The sequence below is a fragment of the Diabrotica undecimpunctata genome, chromosome 8 (genome assembly GCF_040954645.1).
Source record: "Diabrotica undecimpunctata isolate CICGRU chromosome 8, icDiaUnde3, whole genome shotgun sequence".
NCBI lineage: Eukaryota > Metazoa > Arthropoda > Insecta > Coleoptera > Chrysomelidae > Diabrotica > Diabrotica undecimpunctata.
The window spans coordinates 63,054,899-63,078,772 of NC_092810.1; the positions used below are offsets into that span (position 1 = coordinate 63,054,899).

Sequence of the window (23,874 nt, forward strand, 5' to 3'; positions counted from 1 at the left end):
ATGTATGCAAATCAATGTGATTAACTTGGTAAGTGAGAAATCATACAATGTGATCAAATTAGTAAGTGAGAAGACACATTAATATATACTTTAAAATTTTAAAAAACTTAAGTCTATTAAAATTGAACAAAACATAAGCAAAGAGGAACTGGTTATAAGAACTTTAAAAAATGACGACTTCATAATGATCCTACCAGCAGACAAGGGTAATGCAACTGTGATAATCGATAAAATTCAATATGAAAACAAAATTAAAGATCTAATAACAAATGGACCTTATAAAAAATTAACAAAGGATCCAACAAATCCTTTGGTAAACAGAATATATGGAACTTTATTTAAGTTTAAAGATTGTTTAACAAATTATCAAAGAAGATTAATTACACCTCATTACAGTAAGATCCCTCATTTTTATGGAGTACCGAAAGTTCATAAAATGAATATACCACTTAGACCTATTTGTAGTACCATGAATTCCCCTTGTAGTGAACTGTCAAAATTTTTATTAAATATTATACAACCATTTGCAAATAAAAATGACACATTTATAAAAAAATACACAACATTTTGTAAATAAATTATCCAATATTAAATTTAATTCAAATAATATTTTAGTAAGTGTTGACATAAATAGTTTATTTACAAATGTGCCATTAGATAAGACTTTGAATATAGTTAAGACAAAAAGAGTGATGATACATTGGCAACTAGAACAAGACTAAACATATCAGCTATAATGGAGTTATTGACATTATGTACTGATAATACATATTTTCAACTAAATAATGAGGTCTATAACCAAAATTTTGGTCTAGCAATGGGCTCTAGTTTATCTCCATTATTAGCCGATATATTTATGGGAGATTTTGAAACAAATATTATTTTTGAACAAAATTTAAAACCCGCAGTATGGTGGAGATTGTAGATGATCTATTTTCAATACGTGGATTAGAGTTGTGCGACACATTCCTGAATGATAGAAACGATAAAGAAGAGACAATAACATTTACCATGGAAAAGGAACATAATAACCCACTACTTTTCCTGGGTATTTTAAAGGGTGTATAGAAAACCAACACCCACCAACTGATATTTAAATTTTAAATCAAATCACAATATTAATATTAAAAAAGTAATCATTAAATCCTTTTACGATAGAGCCAAAATTGCTTGTTCTAACGAAAATTCGTTCTTGGAGGAATAACATTTGTTAACATCTGTTTTATTAAAAAATGATTATCCTTTATCGTTTATAAATAACGAATTTTCAACAATCGACCGAATAGAACAGAACAATTTAGAACGAGATCCTACAGCATACACAAGGAATAATACGAGAAAAATAACAATACCATACATAAAAGGATTATAAGAAAAAAAAAGGATAAGAAATAAATTGAACATTTCGACAACATTTAAAACAACAAACACATTGAGATCTATTTTGTCTAAAACTAAACCTAACAATGAACAAGAAAGGACAAACAATTGTATTTATAAAATACCTTGTGATTGCGATCAGTTTTATTTAGGTGAAACATCAAGGCCATTAAATGTTAGAATAAGTGAACATCAATCTTATATTAAAAATAGAGAATTTGATAGATATCAAATATGTAAACACGTATGGGATAATAACATAGGGTTCAATGGAATGATTTAAGTAAAGTCCTAAAAGAAACGGATGGTAAAAAGAGAAAAATCAAAAGGGCGGCTCTAATTAGGCTAAATGAGACCAAATGTGTCGCAAATTCCTCGGCAGAATGCAGTAGGATCTGGTTACCCATATTAAAAGAGGAAGTTAATAAAAGGAAAATACCACTATTAATAAGTCAATAACATATCGAGGATACATCATTTATGTTGTTTAAATAGCAAACACATAAAATCAGAATTTGGTGTTTATTGAGAGTAAACTAAATATAAGACCAAATACTTACCATGTCGGGATAGTATTATGAGGTTTTTTCCTCATGATTTACTATGGAATCACTAACAGGAGAATTTTATTGTCAACATGGCATGTGGTTGTCTTTTTATAGATGAATTACATGCTATGCTTTTTTTCTGACGGATAAGTTAAAGTTGATTTCACGTAATCGAATGAACTGTCTTAGAATAAAGTCGTTCCAGGAACGCACCTCAGTAATATTGGCAATATTATTTTAAAGTCGTCTACTTTAAAATGTATAATATATGTCTGAATTGTTAATATAAATGAGTCAGATAAAATTAAATTTTTAGAAGAATTTTTCATTAAGTAACAAAAAACAAAATTTGCTTTTTTGTATTTTGAGAACGATTTCCGAAGTGGAAATTGAAACGTTAATAAACTTACTTTAACCTTCAATTGTAGAAAAAGAAATATTTAAAATCTTTTATAAAAGGTATATAATTAAATACCTTTTAAATTATATATATTTTATAAAGGATTTTAAATAAATTTTTTGTGATACATGGTATATAGCCAGCTACAGGAACTTAGTTTCCTTGTGGGCTTCAATTGTAGCTTATTCCCATTAAAATAGTAATTAATATATACTTACTGTGTAAATGTACTTGCAAAGTCTCCAGTACGATTCTGGTCAAACCAAGCAATATCTTGATTAAGCGTTTTCTCAAGAAAAGATTTTCGGATTTTGAAGATCTAAAAATTATATTTTAACTTCATAACAATATAATCAAATCAATTTTAATGAACATTTAGTTTTACTTTTTGGTCTAATTATTCTGTTTCAGGATAATGACAGTAGTATAAAATTTTTGACTTTAATAAAACAGTACTGGAATATAATTTTCAACTTAGGTCAAGAATATTCTAGGACTGTTTACGAAAATAAATTCCACTGACGCGTTTTGAGTTTTTTTTTATTATAATAAAATAGTACATGTCAAATTTTTTGTATAAATTTTTTTAATGATGCATTTTTAAGTACCTAATTTTAAATAGGACTTGGTGAAATAGTACTCTTAATTAGCATGCTTTCGTATGTAATATTGTGAGTCGCCTTTTGTAGGAAGAATGTGTTAACAATCACCATATCTAAAGCTAATTTCAACATAACATCTTCAGAATCATTTCTAGTTCCAAAGCCTACTCCTCCATGTATTACTTCATACGTCTTGGATTAACTCACATATGCATAAGAATCGTATCCTATTAAGACTCTCTCCTCTTATAGTATATCTCTAAGTATGTCTCCTAATTGATCATAGAAAGCATTCCTTTCATTCTCACCCAAACCAACTTGAGGAGCACACAGACACACACACACACGCACACACACACACACATTTTACATGTGTGTCCCATTATTCATCCTTACCGTACTTTCCTCAAGTTACAAATAAACTTAAATTGTTTAGAAATATACCAGTCAAAGTAGCAGTTAAAAACGCTAACACTATCAGGAATTTGTTTTCCAAAAATAAAATTCCTTTATCTCCTCTTAAACAAATCAATGTTGTTTAGCACACTACTTGTGCAGAATGTAACATCTGTTAATTGGGTAGCCGGGCGTTCACTTAAGGGTAGACTAACGTCACACTGTAGTGATATTGACACTGTATTGATAACGTATCCAAACACTATTGCGCCTTAACACAATACGCTATTTCATCTAAACCCAACGTCAAATGTAAAGAGGTTCAAATTCTTTGTAAAGAAAAGAATTACACTAAAAGATAATTTTTGGAAATGTGTTATATACTTAAATATCCAACTGCACTTAATAAGAGAACTGTCATTAGTAAGTTAAGTCAAATATATCACTCTTTTAATTTTATTACATAATTGAATTGAACTTTTTGGTTCAACTTACAGATTCCATAAATTTACTTAATGATAATTTTGAAATACATAGTACTTAGATTCTTTGAAATAAATAAATAAATAAATATATATAATGAATAATAATTAAATAATCAAATAATAAATATATACATATATAAATTTTATATACATAGTCATTGATTTGATTGGTGTAGTGAACCTTAGATTACTTATTATGATTTATTTTCTTGAATTGTTTGTGTTTACTGTCAGCACACACTGTGTCCTCGTATGGTATTGTTATCTTGATATTTAATTTAATGATCGAGGGGTATGAAGCCTTAAATACTTTATTGATTGTATCAACTCACATTACTAGGAGTAGTACCCTGGTATGTTCAGTTTTTAAAATAACCGCCTTGTTTGAGTCAAATTTAATATATTTTTTTTATTGTATTACGTGGGATTAAAAACGTTACACATTAAAAAGCAACAACTTGTTGTTTTTTCTGTTAGCAACCATTTAAAAGTTAACTTCGTGAATACGCTGGTAATAATTTTCCTTTCTTTAAAACAACGTGATCAAAATATGCTACCTATAGTTAAATATTAATCTTTTATTAACGCTTATTAAATCATACTATCAGTATTTTCTGTTTCTGTTTGTCTTTTAGAAAGTATATTATTCGTTTAAAAAAATTATTTATATACTTCTGTTCTTTGCAAATTTTATAAAACTTACTTAATTCTGTTTTTTCTTCTAAAAAAAAACTGAAAGTTTAATTCCATTGTTCCTGAGTTAAATTTATGCTTCACTTCCATCTGTTGAGAGCTTCAAATTCTTGTAAGTTTGTAAACTTGTGTAAGTTATTCTTTGTACTTTTCTATATGGATGTTCATTTAATTAATTTTAAATGAACTGATGATGTGTCTTCAATAAAGGATGCAGTAGCAGGATCCTTTTGTTTTCTTCTTCAAATTATGCCCGATAACCGTTTCAATAGTATCCTTCTGAACTACATATTACATATATATAATATATATATATATATATATATATATATATATATATATATTTATATATATATATATACATATATATATATATATATATATATATATATATATATATATATATATATATATATATATATATATATATATATATATATATATATATATATATGATGTTTCTAAGTCCAAGAACGATATTTTTAAAAAATAACTTTATTTACAAGGGACTACTTACTACAGTAAAATGCAAAATAAGAGTGACGCTATACAATGCAAAAGTAAATTTATAATCTCGGTGACGCCGAGGTGTGGCATGCTGACGCTGTCCTTTTATTATAGTTGAATTAGCAGTTCTGGTTTCTTAACTCCTCCGGGGCTAGATGAGAACTATGGGGTGGCATAGTTCGAAGAAATGGAAAATTATCTGGTACCTTTTTTTCTCGTACTGTGGATTCTTTTGGTGATTCTGGATTTGTCCTTTCTGTGTATATTCGCCAAATGGTGTAGACAAGAAAAATAATTGCTAAGACATATAAAATTATGGTATAAAAACTGACATGTTGAAAATGAACAGGAACTGTGTCTAGATTGTCTATTTTGTTTTCTTGATCTGCTAAAGCACTTGGCACATTATTTAATTCATCTAATTTTATCAAGTCCATTTTTATTGGTTTAAAGTTTAGATCACTGACCGGCATTTTTAGTAATACTTCTAAATTTGGCAGTTCCATTTTAACAAAATTTGGAGTTTTTAGTTCAAATGTTTTTAAAACGTAATTGTCTATATATATTTCGCACGCACTATTGAGTTCGATTAAGTAACTACCATTTAATGGAATATTGTCCGAATTCTTATCGCATTTTTGAATACTGATCACTTTGTTTAGCGTTATTACGATCCACTTATTGTTTTCTAGTTTTTGAATTTTTATATTATTAATTTCTGTTGGCACTGATTGACATTGATTTACAAACTTTGAGTACTGTATGAGTTGAACTTCGCAAGGGGCTGTTGGTGTTACTTCAATTGACTGGACATCGTGGCATAAATATTCTTCTTCTAACAATTTTTGACATTGAACGTTGGCAAGTGCATATTGGTATCGATTGGAAAGTAGGAACTTGGATTTTGGAATAATTGTTCTAAAATGAGTTTGGTATCTGGTCGGAAAGGAATAAAGATGATAATAATCATAGTCATTGATCTCAACAATAGGCAATTCAAGTACAAAAATTATTTTATTTGCTTTACTATAACTTTTTATCTTAATTATTTTTTCGAATAACAAAATATTTTGCAAAGATAATTCAAAAGGGAGTTTGTTATTTTTAAGAAGTTTACTAACGTTTAAAATTTCGAGAAATAGTTCATTTGGGTCGGCTAATAGATCATAAATAATTTGGAAACTAGTGTAAAATTGCGATACAAGTCTTTCTAGTGCAAAATAATGAAATGTCTCAACTTTTTCTATCTTTATATCTTTAATTAAGTTTTGAACTTCTATTATTCGTGAGCTTAAAATTAACTGGTTATGGGCTAAGATTTTTGTATTATTTTCAAAATTCTTTATTGAAGAACTTAATAAGGTGATTTGATTTTTAACTATAGTTTTAATATTATTTTGATTATTTGTTGATATAGCGTCGTCGTAACGTTTTGCATCGTTTTGGTCTAGGTTTCCGGTTATAAATTTGATTGCAGAACCTATACCATCAAATAGAGATCTTTTAGATCTGGTATTCCAAAAGGGATTTAATTGTTTTAACTCAAGATAAATTTTGTTTTCCAAAATTTGAATTAAATGATAGGAGTCTTGAAATTCTTTATTAAAGCTTAGAATTTGAGAAGTATTTGAAAGGGTATTTATCATGAAATTATATTGATTTTGTAGAGTTAGGAAATTTGTAGTAATATTTGTAATGTCATAGATATGTATAAAAGTCCAAACATCTGTCTGAATTCGGGCTGTGCCTAAATGAAGCGGTAAAAGTCCGGGATTGTCGTTTAAGTTGTGGAATTTGGATGTGTCTCGTTTTGCGTCGACGTTTGTTGTCCAGAGGATGAACCTGCAACGGGAGGTTTCTTTAGTTCTTTGATATGTATAATTTCTGTCTGGTTAGTATCTTTTTTATATTTAAGTCTTTGTCGTACAAGTTCTACTCGGTTTCTGTCAAGAATTTTAGTTATTTTGTAGGGACCTAAGTATGGTTGATGTTTTTTGTTACGTTTTTGGGTATTAACTTTATAAACTACTTGTCCAATTTTGAATTCTGAATTTATTTCTTCTTGATCGTTTCTTTTATTAATTACTTTAGTTTTATTTTCTGTTAGAGTTTCATGTACTTTTTGGTAAACGTGTTTTAATTTGTCTTTATGATTATTTATATATTCTGAATAGAAATTTTGAGAAAGAAATAGTTCGTTGGGGTTTCTAGAGTCTGTATGTCCGAAAGTCAATTCAAATGGGGTAAATTTTGTGGAACTATGAATACAATTATTGTAAGCTATAAGAGCATAGTCCATTAAGTCATCTTCGTTAGGATATGTCTGTTTTAGAAGTCTTAAATGTTCGATTAAAGTAGAGTGTATTCGTTCAGCTATTGAATTTGATTCGTGGTGGCCAGGAGTAGTAAAATGAACTTTGATTTTGTGTATTGCTAATAAATCTTTTATTACTTCGTTATTAAATTCTCTACCTTTGTCTGCTATTATTAATTGGGGAATGCCGAAAGAAGTGAAGTATTTTATTAAGGATTTCGCAATATGAATCGCGTTTTTACCTGGAATAGAATAAGCTTGGGCAAATTTAGTAAATGCGTCCGTCATAGTCAAATATTTGTTACCGTCATATGTAAAAATATCTATATGAACAACTTGAAAAGGTTTGCTGGCGGTTTCCGTAAGCATTAGCGGGACATAGGGGGTGTGTCTACCGTATTTATTTTTCTGGCAAATAGAACATTCGTTAATGTAATTAGTAATAGATGTCTTCATATTTTTCCAATAATAATTTTGACGTAATTTTTCGAAAGTTTCATTAATTCCTCTATGGTTAGTTTTTCCTTCATGGTAATTTTTTAATAAAATGATTTGTTCTTCTTCGTTTGCTACTGTATTAATTAATCTAGTGCATTTAATTAGTTTCGGACCATTTTCAGAAAAATGTTTTAGGTAATACTTATTAAAATCATTATACAGGTTGTCTTTACTGAAATATAAATAAAATGTATTGTTAAGATCTGTGTATGCCATAAGGAATTCAAAAATATATTTTTCATTATCAGTTTCAGGAATTTTGACTTTAATTATTTTATGGTTTTGATAAGTTTCATGAGTTATATCGGTTTTTGGGTAAACGTTTGGGTACACTAAAATTTGGTGAACTTTGTTATTTATTATTTCATCTAAAATGGGTATTCCTTGATTCGTTGTTTCATTTGCGGTTGAATGTTGTGTAGATTCATCTGAGGTTTCGTCTGGTGTATCTATTTTGTCTGGAGGTATTCTTATATCAGAAATAATGTTAATTTTTCTTGAGTCGTTATTGTTACTTGTTGAAGGTTGTGGGTCTAATGGATTCTCTGCAAAATTTTGGAGGTATTTTAAAATATCTTCGTCTACGTCTCCAGGATTATTTACTATTGATTCATCTTCTAATGCGTTAATTGTAATGCGAGATAAACAGTCTGCGTTTGTGTTGTGTTTTCCTTTTTTATACATAATTTTGTAATCGTATTCTTCTAGTTTTAGACGCCATCGTATTAATTTTGAGTTTGGCTCCTTTAGACTGAAAAGCCAAGATAATGGTTTGTGATCTGTGTAAATATAAAATTGTCTTCCGTAAAGGTATGGTCTAAAATGTTTACAGGCCCATACAATTGCTAATAGCTCCTTTTCTATAGTTGAATAATTTGTCTCTGATTTATTTAGAGTTCTCGAGGCATATGCAATGGGTCGATCATTTGGAACATTTCCTTGTGATAATACAGCTCCAATTGCAAAATTGCTAGCATCTGTCGTTAAAATAAATGGTTGGGAAAAATTCGGATATTGTAGAATGGGGTCGTTTGTTAAGATTTGTTTACAAGTTTCAAAACAATCAATAAAATCTTTATCATGGTTTACTTTAGAACCTTTTTTCAAACATTTGGTCATCGGTTTAGTAATTTTTGCAAAATCTTTTATAAATCGTCTATAGTAACCTAGTAATCCTAAAAAGCTTTTTATTTCAGTTTGGGTTTTTGGAATGGGAAATCTTTTTATGGCGGAGATTTTATCAGGGTTTGGTTTAACGCCTTGTGGGGTAATTACATGTCCTAAATACATAACTGTTTTTTGTAAAAATTCTGATTTGTCTAATTGTACTTTTAAGTTACTCTTTCTGAGTCTTTCGAAAACTATTTTTAACTTTTCAAGGTGCTCTTGTAAAGATGTACTATAAATTAAAATATCATCTAAATATACTATACATGTTTCGTCTGTTAATCCTCTTAAAACATTATCAATAACTCTCTGAAAGGTCGAGGGTGCATTTTTCAAACCAAAAGGCATTCTTTTAAATTGAAAGTGACCTTGTGGTGTACTAAAGGCTGTTTTTTCAACATCTTGTGGGTCTACTTCTATTTGGTGGAAGCCACTTGCAAGATCTAGTGTCGAAAAGTAATTTGCTTTCCCTAATTTATCTAAAATTTCTGTTATGTTTGGTAACGGGTATTTATCATCTACGGTTCTCTCGTTTAACTTTCTATAATCTATTACTAGACGCCATTTTCTTTTTCCTATAGCATCTTGTTTTTTCGGGACCACCCAAATGGGACTCGAAAATGGGGAATTGCTATCTTCTATTATACCTTCTGCTAACATCTTATTTATTTGGGATTTAACTTCTCCTCGGTGAACTTCCGGGAAACGATATGATTTTGTATATATTGCAGAATTATCAGTGAGTTTAATTTTATGTTTAATACTATTAGTAAAACTTAAGGGTATTCCTTCGCAATAAAATATGTCTCTATATTGGAAACAAAGCTTTTTTAGTAATTCTCTTTCTTCTTTGTTACAATGATTTATCCTTATATTTTTTAAATTCCTCTTTAACATGTTATCATTATTAATAGATGTTTCTTCATCAGTTTCCATCTTTTTTATAAAATTTATATTTACTATATCTAATGGTTCTATATCAAAGTGTTCAGTAATACTTAACGTTGTCTTATATTCGCTTATATTCGTAATAGTGGTTATAGCAAAATTATTTTTTACGTTAACTACTGCTTTAGGCATTTCGATTCCTTTACCGAAATTCTTATATTCTAATATACCTAATCCTACATTTAATTTTACCGGTATTTTGACTATTTGCTTAGTTCTAGGGGGAATAATTATTGTATGATTAAAAGTTGATTTGGGATATAATATATTCTTTTTACTGGGTTCAAAAATTATGGGTATCGTTACATAAGGCGTTTTCATTTGTCGCATGTTGACATTAATTGAAGCTTTTAAATTTTGTAATAAATCTATACCAATTAATCCATCAAAATTTTCGCTAAATTTAAAAACATAAAACTTATTATATTGATTTACTTTAAAAATGTTAAAAGCTGGAATATTAATTATTTCATTGTGCATAGAAATTCCGTGAGCCGTTTGTATATTAAAATTTTCGTAAGAAATAAAATTTTTATAAAATTTATGCGCTAATTGTGGAGATATCAAACTTTTGGAAGACCCTGTATCTAATAAAAATCTGGCATTGAGTTCAGGAATAATAATATGTGGTAAATCTGCTATCGTTGTATTTAAATATATTATGTCGGATTGTAATTTTCTTGGCGCATGCAAAAATTTGTGTTTTCAACATTTTGAGTGGGATTGTGATATGATCTTTCGTTTGTCTCATTTGGATTGCGATAAGGACTGGATTGAGTTTCATAATTGTTATCGTAAGGCGGTAATGAACTTTGAGTTGGGTGTACGTAATCAGTGGGAATATTATTTTCAAAGGGGTTTTTGAATTGTATTTGATCGTTATTAATTTGTTGATTAAATAATTGGGTGGAGGTAAAATGTGGTCTAAATCTTAAAGAAGTATTTCGTGAATTTGTATCCATCGGTTCTGGCTGGTATTGATTTTGATTTTGGGTTTTATTATTAACATTTCGTTGTTGAAAATTAGGGTTATTAGTATGGAAGTTCCTTGGTCGGAAATTAGAATTATTATTGTCGAAATTTCTTGGGTTGAAATTAGAATTATAATTATTGAAATTTCGGAAGTGATTTTGGTGTGGTTGAAAAGTATTGTTGGGATAAAAATTATTATTTTGGTATTGCGGTCTGATGGTTTGATATTGGTAAGGTGGAAATCTCATATTAGGGCGATTTTGTTGAAAATTATTTCTAGGAATAAAATTTCGATTAAGATTACTGTTTCTCGTAGGATTATGTCTCGATGATGGTCTAAAAGAATTTTGTGAGTTTAAATTATTTCCACGTTGTAATGAATATAGAAAATTCTCTTCTTCGATAACGAAGCTCATAGCTTTCTCTAAACTGTCTGGGTTTCTTAATCGTATATTTGTTTGTAACGATAAGGGTAAGCCTCTAATGTAAGTTTTTAAACATAAGTCATCGTAACTATTTATTCTAATTAATTTCTCTTGTGCATTAATATTAAGCGTATTTAATTTTTGTGTTAATAAACTACGTGTTTCTTGGCATCGCATGCCAAAATTATAAGGGGTTTCATTCTTGAAAGGCCTCAAAGTTATCAGGTCTTGGATAAGGCAATCGAGATCTCTCTGGTCTCCAAAACTAAGATTAAGGGCATCTTTTACGAGTTGCCATGTATTTAATTCTGTCCTAGAACCTATTAACATTTGAGCTCTTCCATTTAATTTACCTAATATAGCTCGAAGTAAAAATGTATTTAAGGTGCCGTCTGTTTGGCTAGCAAAATTAGTTATTAAATTTTCACAATTTTCTATAAATATGGTTAAGGTATGTGGATTACCATCATATGCTGGGATAGAATCTAAGTAAAGTTTTAACAATTGGTAGTTTGTTTGAGCCATTTCGTTATTTTTATCGCTATTTGGTTCTAAAATTGAATTTAATTCTGCTACAAGGCTACTTAAATCTAATTTACTATCAGTTTCATTCATTAAATATTTATTCTTTTTATTTAGATAATATATCAAATTGTAATAAAATATAAAATATGTTTCAATATAAAACTTTCAACTATAAAATATTTTCAAAAATATGATAATATAATATAGTAATAATAATCTTTCTCTTATTAAAAATATCTCATAACATCATAAAATCTTTAAAAATTGTTTACTCTCGTTAGCTCTCTGACTATAAGTATTTTCAAATATGGAAATAATAAAATGGAAAATAAAATGGAAAAAATAGGAAACACTTACATTAAAATGTAGATTTTCAGCATTTCTGCCTATAGGATTCGACGATTTTGTTCTTCTCCCAGGTCTTGTTGAAACTACTGCTTAAATCTGCTGCCTCTAGGGTTCGACGATTTTGTTCTTTCCCCAGGTCTTGGTGATACCTTGTCTAAAGCTGATCTTGGACACTTTCACAAAAGGTTCTGTTTTCCGGTAAATCGTTAAAACGAAAAACTACGCGAAACTGTTCGATTTTTGTAACGGTTAGCGACGTAATTCCCGAAAATCTGTTCTGACTGCGCCAATGATGTTTCTAAGTCCAAGAACGATATTTTTAAAAAATAACTTTATTTACAAGGGACTACTTACTACAGTAAAATGCAAAATAAGAGTGACGCTATACAATGCAAAAGTAAATTTATAATCTCGGTGACGCCGAGGTGTGGCATGCTGACGCTGTCCTTTTATTATAGTTGAATTAGCAGTTCTGGTTTCTTAACTTATATATACAACTATAGGCTCCCGAAGAAGACGAAGCTATATTCACTTGAAGATCCTTTTTATGTGGGGGATCATCCCATCCTGGGTTTGGTTTTACAGTTTCTGGTGTGACTTTGCTGTTTCCACTACTTTTCTCCATTTTTCTCTTTTTTTGATTGTCTTTTCTATATTTCCAATTTCCATACTCCTTAAGTCTTCTTCCACTTGTTGTCTCCATCTAAGTTTAGGTGCCTCTGGTTCTTTTACCTGGTGGTATCCATTCCGTTATAACTCTTAACGGATTGATCTTCTCTCCTCTCATTATGTAGCCATACCATCGAATTTGATTTTATTGCTATAACTATGTTCTCTTGATCCACCCATTCTTGTATTTTGTGATTCATCCATTGTCTTGTACTGTTGAGTACCGTTGAGAGCGCATCTTCCTGTCTTACTTCATTTTTTATTTTTATTATTTCTGTTCTTTCTCTTCCGATGTCTATTGTTGCTTGGGAATCTCACATTGTCATTTTTATCATTCTTATAATTTTATTTGGTATATTACTCTCTTGTAAGTAGTGGATCATTTTTCTTCTGTTTAGTTTGTCAAACGTCTGCTTAAAGTCTAGAAAAAGTACATGTGTTTCTAAGTCGTACTCGTATGTTTTCTATATCACTTGTTTTAGCGTATGTATAGCGTCTATCGTAAATCTTCCTTTTCTAAAACTGTACTAGTCATCTCCTAAGCTTTGTTCTGTACATAGTGTTAGTCTATGTCTAATTATACCAGTCAAACCAGTCATTGCTTTATAAGTTACATTCAGTAAATTAATATCTCGGTAGTTTTTGCATATTCTATGGTGTCCTTGTTTTGGGATTGTCACTATAATTTCCTTCTTCCATTCTTTGGGCATTACTTCTTTACTCCATATATTCTGTGTTATAGTTTTTAAATCTTTCTGTATAGTGTCTCCCCTCCGTATTTTATAAGTTTTGCACATATTTCGTCTTATCCCGCTGTTTTCCCGTTTTTAAGTTTGCATATTTTCCCTTTCACTTCTGTATAGGTTAATTCTTCTTTTTCTTCATGTTGTTCCGTGTTCGTTATTCTTTCTCTTTCTTTTTTTTCTATGCATTTCTTGATATATTTCTTCGAAATACTTCTGCCACTTTTCTGCTTCTATAGCTATATTAGCTAACCGTTTTCAGTTACCCAGTTTTCAGTATTGGTATAATGGTTTTGAGTTGTATCTTTTATTTTCTGTTTCGATCTCGTTCATAATTTCTTCTACTTTTTAATTTTTTTATGATTTAAATAATTTTAATAAACCAATTATTTTTTCTTTTATTTTGCATTTTGCCAACCACTTTCTCTGCTGCATTGTTTATTCCATGTTTGATTTTTTTCCACTATTCCTTCATTTGTTGTTCTTTGTACTGCATCTCTGTATTTACTTCTTGCACAAATCTTCTGCTTACTTCTTTCTCTTTTAATTTATATAAGTCCCATTTTCTCAGTGAGTTTCGCCTTTTATTCTTCGCTGTTTTTATTTTACATTTTGTAATCACTAGCATATGGTCCGAATCGATGTTAGCCCGTCTGTGAGATCTAACGTCATTTATCGATTGTTTTTGTGTCTTTTGAATCAGTACATGGTCTATTTGATTTCTCTCCAGACTTTCTAAAGTCATCTATGTTATTTTGTGTATATCTTTGTGTTTCTATCTCGTGCTACTTATGTCCATGTTTAATGCCGCTGCTAAATCACGTAGTCTCTCTCTATTCTTGTTTGTTGTGTCATGTATTCTGCACCTGCAGTTTTCACCTGCAACCTCTCTGAAACAATTTTCTTTGCCTATTTGGGCGTTGAAATCTACTATAATGATTATTATATCTTCTCCCAAATTTTCTCGCTTTTTTCTTCCAGTGTTTGATAGAACTGTTGTTTTGTCAAGTCATCACTGTTTTTGTGGGTGCATAGACATTTATTATGGACAACTTGTTCGATTTGCTGTTTACTCTTATGTATGATATTCTTTTACTCATGGGTTTAAGTTCCATACCTTTCTGTCTCATTTCCCCTATCACCATCAAAGCCGTTCCTCCATATCCCTGTTTTTCTTCGCCTGCATACCATACTGTATAATGTTCCTTTTCGATTTTTCCATGTCCCCCCATCTAGTTTCTTGAATTTCTGCAATATCTATCTTGTATTGATGTAACTGTGTCGCTAGTTTTTCAATTTTTCCTGTTTCCAGCAACGTCCTCACGTTCCATGTTTCTCTTCGTTTGCATTGTCTGTTTCCTTTACATCCATCCATTCTTCTTTTTCTAATTTTTTGGAGCATTTTCAATTTCTGTAGGTTTATTTTCTTTTGCATTTCATTTTAGCACCTTGTTATTTATTTCTAATTTCTGGTATCTGATTTACTTTTGCTCCTTTTCTCCTTTCTTGTTTTGCTATGTCTCTGATTTCTTTTTGTATCTTTGCTTCCGTGGGCTACCTTAATTCCTAATATGATTAATTTGATTTGTTCTGATTGTGTATTATTTTTTTATCGATCTTTTCTCATCTATACTCCATAAGTGTTTGGAGCTTTCTTACTTTTATGTTACTCTTCTTTGTCCTTTTCAATCGAGTTGTGTTCCCGTTTGTATCTTTTTCCTTAGTTTTTATTTTCTTCGTTGTTCATCTATTTGTATTGTTGTTTGCTTTCTAGACTAAAAATTATTTTCTAATAATTCCCCTTCTAATAAATTTGATTTGATCAAAATAAAGCCATAACAGTATATTTTTATTTCACTTAAAACGCAAGATATACCCAAACAATATAAAGCAAAACCTTTGATAAAAAAATATGCTTTTTGCCTAATTAATTTAATTCCTAACATCTGACAGTGTACTCCGACCCATAACAAGAAACACTGTTGCAATGCGGAAGGCACACACCCCCAATCAACTCGTCGAAGAGTTGAAACTATCAATGCACAGTTTTCTATTTTTTTTTTTTACTTTTTTTGTGCGTACTCTTGTCTGCTAATACACTACCTAAGCTCTGACGTCACAATGGGCGGGGGTTTTATAAACTTTTCCAAACATTTCTAATTTGTTTGTATTTGTCCCAGAAGAAGTTAGAAATATTGGTTTTTTTAATTGTTTGAATAATAAATAAGGTCTTTTGGTTATGAACATTCATTCTGTGAGATTTTTATTACTTGTTCATAAATTTGTGAGATAAGAATACCAAAAGATTTAGATATTTACCATGGATGTTTATATTTTAAGGTTATGTTATGGTTTGATTAAAACTTTAATTATTTTTTACTGTATTTCGAGGTATTTTGTTACTAGTCTAAGTTTTAGTGATTTTATCCGCTAAAAGACTAAATATATTCGTTTTCTCGTAGTTTAAATAGTTGACAGTAGTTTTGTTGTCATTATTGAAAAATTCAGTAAAACTGGATATCTTACACATGTTTACTAGCCATTATATGCCCAGATCTAAAAAATAAACTCAAAAACTATTACAACTTTCAAAAAACATCGTTTAAACACTCATTATGGCAATTTGATAGAAAGGTTTCCACTTAATGTTATATTATAACTTAATCTAGGAGAAATCGAATGTATTTAGTATTTAACAGGATAAAATCACTGGCAACGAAAAATGAATAAAACAATATTTTAAATATTTTTCAACTTCGTAAATAAATTCAATAATTTATTTCAACAAAATATCTTAAAATACAGTAAAAAATAATTCAAGTTTTAATCATACAATAACATTAAAATATGAACATTCATAGTAAATATCTTAATACTTTGATAGTTTTATCTCACAAATTCATGAACATCAAATAATACCTACCAATCGCACAGAATTAATGTTTATAACCAAAAGTCCCTATTTCTTCTTCAAACAATTAAAAAACCAATATTTCCACACACAAATTAGAAATGCTTGGAAAGGTTTTTAAAATCCCCGCCCATTGTGACTTCAGACTTAGGTAGTCTGAAATAGAGACTTGGTAGTCTAATAAAGAAAAAAAAAACACCTAATATAGTTTTCCGCCGAGAAATTGCACAGATGTATTTGCGGAAATATGGAGTACCTGGTATAGACGTCCTGGTAAGCCTTCAGTCAGCAAGAACAGTCTGTCCATGAATAGAGTGTCCGACAATCTACGAGATGACAAAATTGACCATCTTGTTGTTTCAGTTCCTAACGGCAAAAGACGTAGGTGTGCAGGAGAAGGATGTTCTTCTGTGATACGTACACAGTGTAAAAAATGTAATTTATAACTTTGCATTGAGTGTTTTGAAATTTTTCATACAAAGTAGTAAATACATAATGTATATATATATATAGGTAACCTCCCTGATGTTTATGTTTATAAAACCCCGCTCTTATGTTTATAAAAAAAAATTAATAAAAACATATTTTTACGTTTATTTAGTTTCATTTCATTGTCATCTGCAGTTATATTTATGAAAAAATATATTTATTGATATTCTGGTAGAAAATGGGTTAATTTAAAAGTACAATAAATATGTCGCAAATTATTAACTTCTACTTTAAAATCACGGCTTTTGGTTTCTATTATTTTATAATGAATGAAAGTTTCATACCTGTCTGGATGCGCTGTAAATAAAAAGAACCGTTGATAAATAGGTAGTTAAAATAACTCCTACTCCAACTCCTAGCGACTTCATGCCAAACAGCCAAACAGCATTTATTAATTCATCTGCTAACAAAGTCTTGTTTGGTTCACTAAGGGAATCATTGTAGTTTGAAGCATATGTTACTATTGCGCCCGTAACATCTCCAAATAATGTCATAGAATATGGTTGGACTATTCCACTTAATGCTGCACAAATAGCTCCAATTGACATAAAAATAATATCCAAAGTAGTACAGTATTGAAACTAAAAAAAGAAAAAAGTTTCATATACCTATACGAGAGAAACATAAAATATCTTTTACATAAAGAACATTCTGCTTACGTTTTAGGGATAAAACATTAAAAATGAAGACGTATCATTGTTTTTGACTAATAATTGTAAGACCTTTTTCCTGCCTTATATATATTTTTGTTAAATTATTTGTGAAAAATTCTAACACATATAGCTTAAGGCCCCTGCAGGATCACTACGTTCATAACGTAGTTAATCAATCTTACATTTTTACAGACATGTAACCGGCTGTATCTCTAGTTACACAATTACGTTTAAATTTAGGGCTTAATAAAATCTCCAGAAATAACAAACACATAATTTACCAGAATGACGAATTTATAGAGATTATGTCCTCTAAACCTAAATGGTACAAATCTAAAGTTGATAAGTGAAGTAAAGTATCTCGAAGTAGTACTAGAAAAAAATCATATTTGGAATTAGCAGATGAAACGAATAACAAGAAATAAGGAGGGGGGACTTTAATGGTAGCCAGATGCACTTATGGAAAAATATGTGTGTTTTCATTCGGATTTTGCGCACTACTAATTTATGATTTCTTCCTCTTCCTGCTGAAGTTGTGCTCTTATATCCAAGATTTGAGAGGGGTGTAACTCTATTCGACAGAATATAGTCATGCTATTATAGATCTTTGTCCTCTAATGTTTAATGTTTTCAAAAAGTATATTTGTATTCTTTTGTAAGAGAAAAATGTATTGTTAATACGTAATTATGCCTACGTATACGTTTTCTTTATTTTATTTATGCTGCAGAACTATATCATTGCCAATACGGGTGTTAAATTCACCCATAATGATGATATATTTTTCACTTGGAGTCTATTATAGTTTAAAGGTGTTTACAGACGTTTTTTCTGGTGGTGGTATCTCTATTGTCTTAAGCTGTACAGATTGCTGTTACATTCAGAGGCTTGACATCCAGTTTAAATTTTACACTTACTATTCTTTCAGAGATATATTTGCATTCTTGTACTTGGTGTATAAATTTTCTGTTTACTAACAGGCCGACTCCTTCTTTGGCTTTGTTTTCTTTCACCAATACTGTGTTACCATATGTCTATATTTTATCTACAAGTTGTTTTGTAATTTTCTACCCTCTTGTGTTTAGACGGTCCAAGTTCCGATTTGAAGTATATTTCCGATTTCCATAAATTCATTGTCCTGTTTCTCACGTTGGTCGTCGTAATCAAATCATTAATGTTCCAATGCATAATCGTGTTTCTATGAGCTGTTAGGGTTTAATGCCTATCAGTAAGGTGCTAACCAGACTGTAGACCCCCTCCTGCTTATCTGGGTTTGGGACTGGCGACAGATCTGCCGAGGACACATCAAAACTGCAGGCGGAGTCGAGAGAAGTAATGCAAAAATAATAAATTCAAATGATAAATTATATCTGAAAAAATATTGGTTGGTACAGTAAAAGGCCGGCTCCACACATGGGATCCAACGTTGGCGCCAACGTTGGAGCCAACGTTGGGTCACTGTGTTCCCACGTTCGGTGAGGCATCCACACATTGGGTTAAGTATTGGGCCGATATCAGTCTCAGTCTGTTCCCTCTAGAGCCAACGTCAACGTGTCCGATATGGAAATTGCAGCGGCTGCGACTGTCGTGATAATGAATGCATATGAGTATATTTTGCTACAAAAAGGGCGTCGAGGCTCTGAATCTCATTTATTCATTTATTAACTCAATTCCCAAATTTCTTAGTCTTCTATTTTGGCTATATTCTGTATCAAACGTGACTTTCATCCAAAGCCGATATATGGAAGTACATATTTTAAAAGTTACAGGACCACATGACGGTGGTCTATTAGGACAAAATGATCTATATTTAAAAATTAAGAGCATATATTTTTGTCAAATATTTAGATAAGTACATTTCTTTTGGGTGCCTGAAAGGTACTGAAAAAACTAGATATTCATATTATTTATTTATGTAATTAATAGCTTTTTGAGCGTAAACGTCGTTCTAACAGAACACCGTCGTGTATCGAAGTGTTAATCCTAAACAACTCTACAGAAGTGGCTCAGGTTCCCGAAAATCGATTTTTACATGTTGTAAATTTGTTTTTTAATGTCGTCATGGAATGGAAATTTTCATCTATAAAGTAATTTTTTCTAAAAAGAATGCTGTATAAAATGGCAGCACAAGCGTTTAAAAAGAAAAAAGACGAGGAGTCTTTTTATAAACTGTGGCTTATCATTGGTTAATTTTTTTGCTTTGTTAGATTATGCAAAATTAGGTAATTTTATGCAGGATGCGAAAATTACGCGTCCACAACTAAATTATGCGCAAATCGCATAATTATACGCCGATTGGAACACTGCTGTAGCGCCAATGTGTGGATGTGTACACAAAAACCGACAGTCCACGGAAAACTGCCAACGTTGAAGCAAGTCATAAAAACGTTGGCGCTAACATTGGCTCCAACACAGTTTTGTCTGTACACACATTGGACTAACGCTGTTGGGGCCAACGTTGGCCCCCATGTGTGGAGCCGGCATAAAAGCAATAATAAAATATCTAAGTATACCATGAAATAAAAGAGTAAACATTCTATATAAAACTGTTGTAATTGATAAATTTGCTTGATGTAAAAAAAATGTAAAGAAACAAAAAAACAGATTTGCATAGATTATAGACAAAAATTTTTCCAAAGATAATTATCTCAAGAATTATAAAAAAAAATTATCTTAGAAATCTAATTGCACAAAGGTTATGTTAGAGTTATCTTGAAAACTAGTTAGTGAATTTATTGACTATTTTAACTTGAGAATACGTAATAAGAAGATTAATGATCCCTTCCTTCCTTGCTTAAGAATCTAAAAGAAAATTTTATACAGACAAGTATGATAAATATATAAATATTTTATATTTAGAAGATATTTCTTCCCAAAACTAACACCATTAAAGTATAAAGTATTTTTGTACATCTGGCACAGAGAAAGATATGTTCTTAATTTACTAAATTTAAAGGGTACCAATATAGTCTCTGAAGATATAGTTCAGAAGGATGTATGTTCTGAATGATGAATTGAACGAATTACTTCAGTGACGCTACGCGAAAGACAAAAATTGTGTTTTAAATAAAACACGACGGAATTGAAGTCGAAGTCGAAGGGACGTAATGGAGCTGAACAGAACAGTTCAGTACTGTACAGCAGAGGTAAAGGTCCCGTCATTTCGGAAGGCATCTAATTTGCATATTATGAGGCATGTTGAAATTGTATAAGGACCGTCTTTAAATTTGGTGATTGGTTACTGAAATTTTAACTAAATGACAGTGGCGCGCACTATTTAGTAGATACAGCTAAAACATATTATACTGAATAAAGGCGATTTTTTAGTTTTCAATAATTTTGAACATATAGCCAACATTTGAAAAATGATCAGTAAGATATTTGATGGGACAAAAACAATAATACCTTCGTAATACGTACCTGAACAAACAAACTATTTTTATTGTACAAAAGAATTATTAAGTTCTGAATATTGATAAGTTTAACAAAATGGATTTTTAAAATAGCAATTAATTGTCAAGCGTATTTTCCAAAATATCAAATACCTTAATATTAAAGAGTGACGATAATTATACGCTAATGAACGGTCCCAATTACATGTACCTAGAACTTCTACCTGATTTAATTCTTTTCTTGGAAGCCTTTTAGTGATATAATAAAGTCATGTACATGAACATGAACATAAATATTCCTATCTTTGGGAAAGGCCTAATTTCATGAACCTATCCGATTTAAGACGTTTCTTGGAAATATATATTAGCGATATAATAAAGACTACTGTCAATATTGCTGTCCTTCTAAAATATATGCACATCTAAATTTGTAAATGAAAATTTTAAAGATATAAAATAACTCTATATACATACCCTTTAAAAATTTATATACCTAATGTGGAAGTTTCAAAGAAGAACAACAAAATCTAATTTAATTTTCTTCCGAAGAACACTCGCTGTCACTATCGTCACTTCCTAAGTTTATCATAATGGGATTAATATCTTCTTGACGGTCTATTTGGACTTCGGATGTTAAATAACTGTCTTCTATTTTAATTGCATGATGACATCGTTTTCTCCACTCATCTGGGGTTATTTCGGAAACTCGTTTTTCCAACAGGTGTCTCACATCTTCCAATTTGAAAGTTATGTTAGTTTGTGTGATATTATTTTTAATCGCAGCCCATATTAGCTCTATCGGATTTAAATCCGGATGGTATGGAGGTAACCGTAAAGGAGTGTGACCATATTCACGCAAAAGTTTATCTAATTCATACCTTTTGAAACGATTTTTATGGTACTTAATCAACGCATACAATTCGGGTTTAAAACTTTGAGGATTAAATGTTATATTGTTTTTAATCAGCCAATCAATCATATCTTTTTTTGGAATTACTATTAGGCGCAGGATTCACTTGCACCGAATGCTATGAGGCATTATAATAATAGCTAAAAATAACGACTGTAACGAAAGTGCAGAGAATACGATATTTAGGACACATCGAAGGAATGAAAAAAGAAATAATTGGAAAATGGTATTATCGACACACCCAATACAAAAGAGAAGCGAACATTGAATTTGAATATCAAAAATTAATACTAAATGCCTTGTGAATGAAACTCCTTACCGGTTGCTTCAGCAGTCTTATTTTTTACCATTAGCAGAGTTTCCATTTCACTTTTCATATTTTTAAAATAATTATACACATTAAATATTATTTGACGACCCTGCTCTTTAATAACGCTACGCTTTTTCCGTTCATTTTCAGCAAGATTGTTTGAAAATAAAATTATCTAATATTTAATATGGAAATACGTGCTTGGCGGAGGAAGGCGATGGATAGGGACGACTGGAGAAAAATTCTTGGGGAGGCTAGGACCCACACAGGGTTGTAAAGCCAAAATGATAATATTTAACACACACAACTTGTTCTCAACTGCACTGCTGCGCTACTGAGTATTGAAATTACTTACTGCTAAGGCGTGGCTTAGGTAGAAATGTCAAATTTTGACCTCTGCCCAGTGCGATAATATGCAAATTAGATGCCTTCCGAAATGACGGGACCTTTACATATAATTGACCACTGGGTCGGCCCGATGCTATTGTACAAGAGTATTGCTCGTTAGAGGAAACAGAAAATGAAATGACTCGCGATTATTTTAAGTAGTTAAACATTTCTTCTTAGGGCTGTTAATTTCAGACCTCAAGCGGGATTTGCCATAATAGAGGGTACTCACAAAGAACCCTTTCAAATCAACTCAGTGGCGTCTCAAGCCAAGTGGCGCTAAGGAACAATGAGTCGCCTGGACATTTGACCCTTACAGATATGGTACGACATCATGTCGTTTCAGCTACCATAGGCGTAGCATCAAAAAGTTTTGATAAATTAATTGTGAGTTAAATTAGACATGCTTTAATAAGAACTCCATTTGTAAATTACAATATTTTTTTTGTAATACTTACTAAACGAAAATAACTTATTTCCTTTGTTTTGTTCTCTTCACGTTTTAATTCATTGCTAAAAACAAATAATAAATAAAATTATCTTGTTATTTAATAATGTGATGTTTATACGTAGGTATTTTAAGTGACTAAAATTTGCTTGAAATGTGACTAAAATGGCTACAATTTTTTAAGGTTCGGGGGAGATTACAAAAAATTGTAAATAGTCAAAATTGGACTAAAACATATTTTTCTTAAGCAAATTTTTTTTAGTTTATTGCTCTCAGAGAAATCCTTAAACCTAAATTTTACTACAAATAATAAAGATCTTAAAGCAAGTTTGCCAATATAATACAATTAAGTATAACAACAGAATAGTTTGGTATAGTTTTTTTTAAACTGTTTTCCTGAGATTAACGTAGTTGTCCATGCTAGTCTTATTATAATTTAGTAGAGTTAAGAGCCAAAATGGACAGTTGTACAATCCGGTTTCTTTTCTTTATTTAAAGATATCCACTTCTTTCATAGGGGTGTAGGGTTGTGTTATAGAGGTAGCACCTTTTATCGGAACGACCACATCGAGCGTCATAGACGGGAGATGGTTCTTGATAACTGGTCTTTATAAGAAACCTAACTTTCACTTATGGCTTCAAGTGCCACACCCTAGGCAACTGTATTAGTCTGCAAGCTAAACTAAGTGAGGGTAGCCAAATATGGTGAAAATTTCACCGACCGATTTCCTGTATAAGCAATCCCACACTTGCTAA

At 30.5% G+C, this 23,874-nt stretch overlaps 1 protein-coding gene across 1 annotated transcript in view; it reads right to left on the reverse strand.

The window, feature by feature from the left end:
• The window catches only part of LOC140447629 (ATP-dependent translocase ABCB1-like), a 127,022-nt gene that overhangs the window by 99,366 nt on the left and 3,782 nt on the right, over positions 1 to 23,874 (reverse strand). The window contains exons 2-4 of the mRNA XM_072540386.1: positions 23,129 to 23,183; positions 17,305 to 17,601; positions 2,547 to 2,647 (exon numbers count right to left, since the gene is read on the reverse strand). Coding sequence (XP_072396487.1) covers positions 2,547 to 2,647; positions 17,305 to 17,601; positions 23,129 to 23,183 — 453 coding nt within the window. The remainder of the gene's footprint in view (positions 1 to 2,546; positions 2,648 to 17,304; positions 17,602 to 23,128; positions 23,184 to 23,874) is intronic.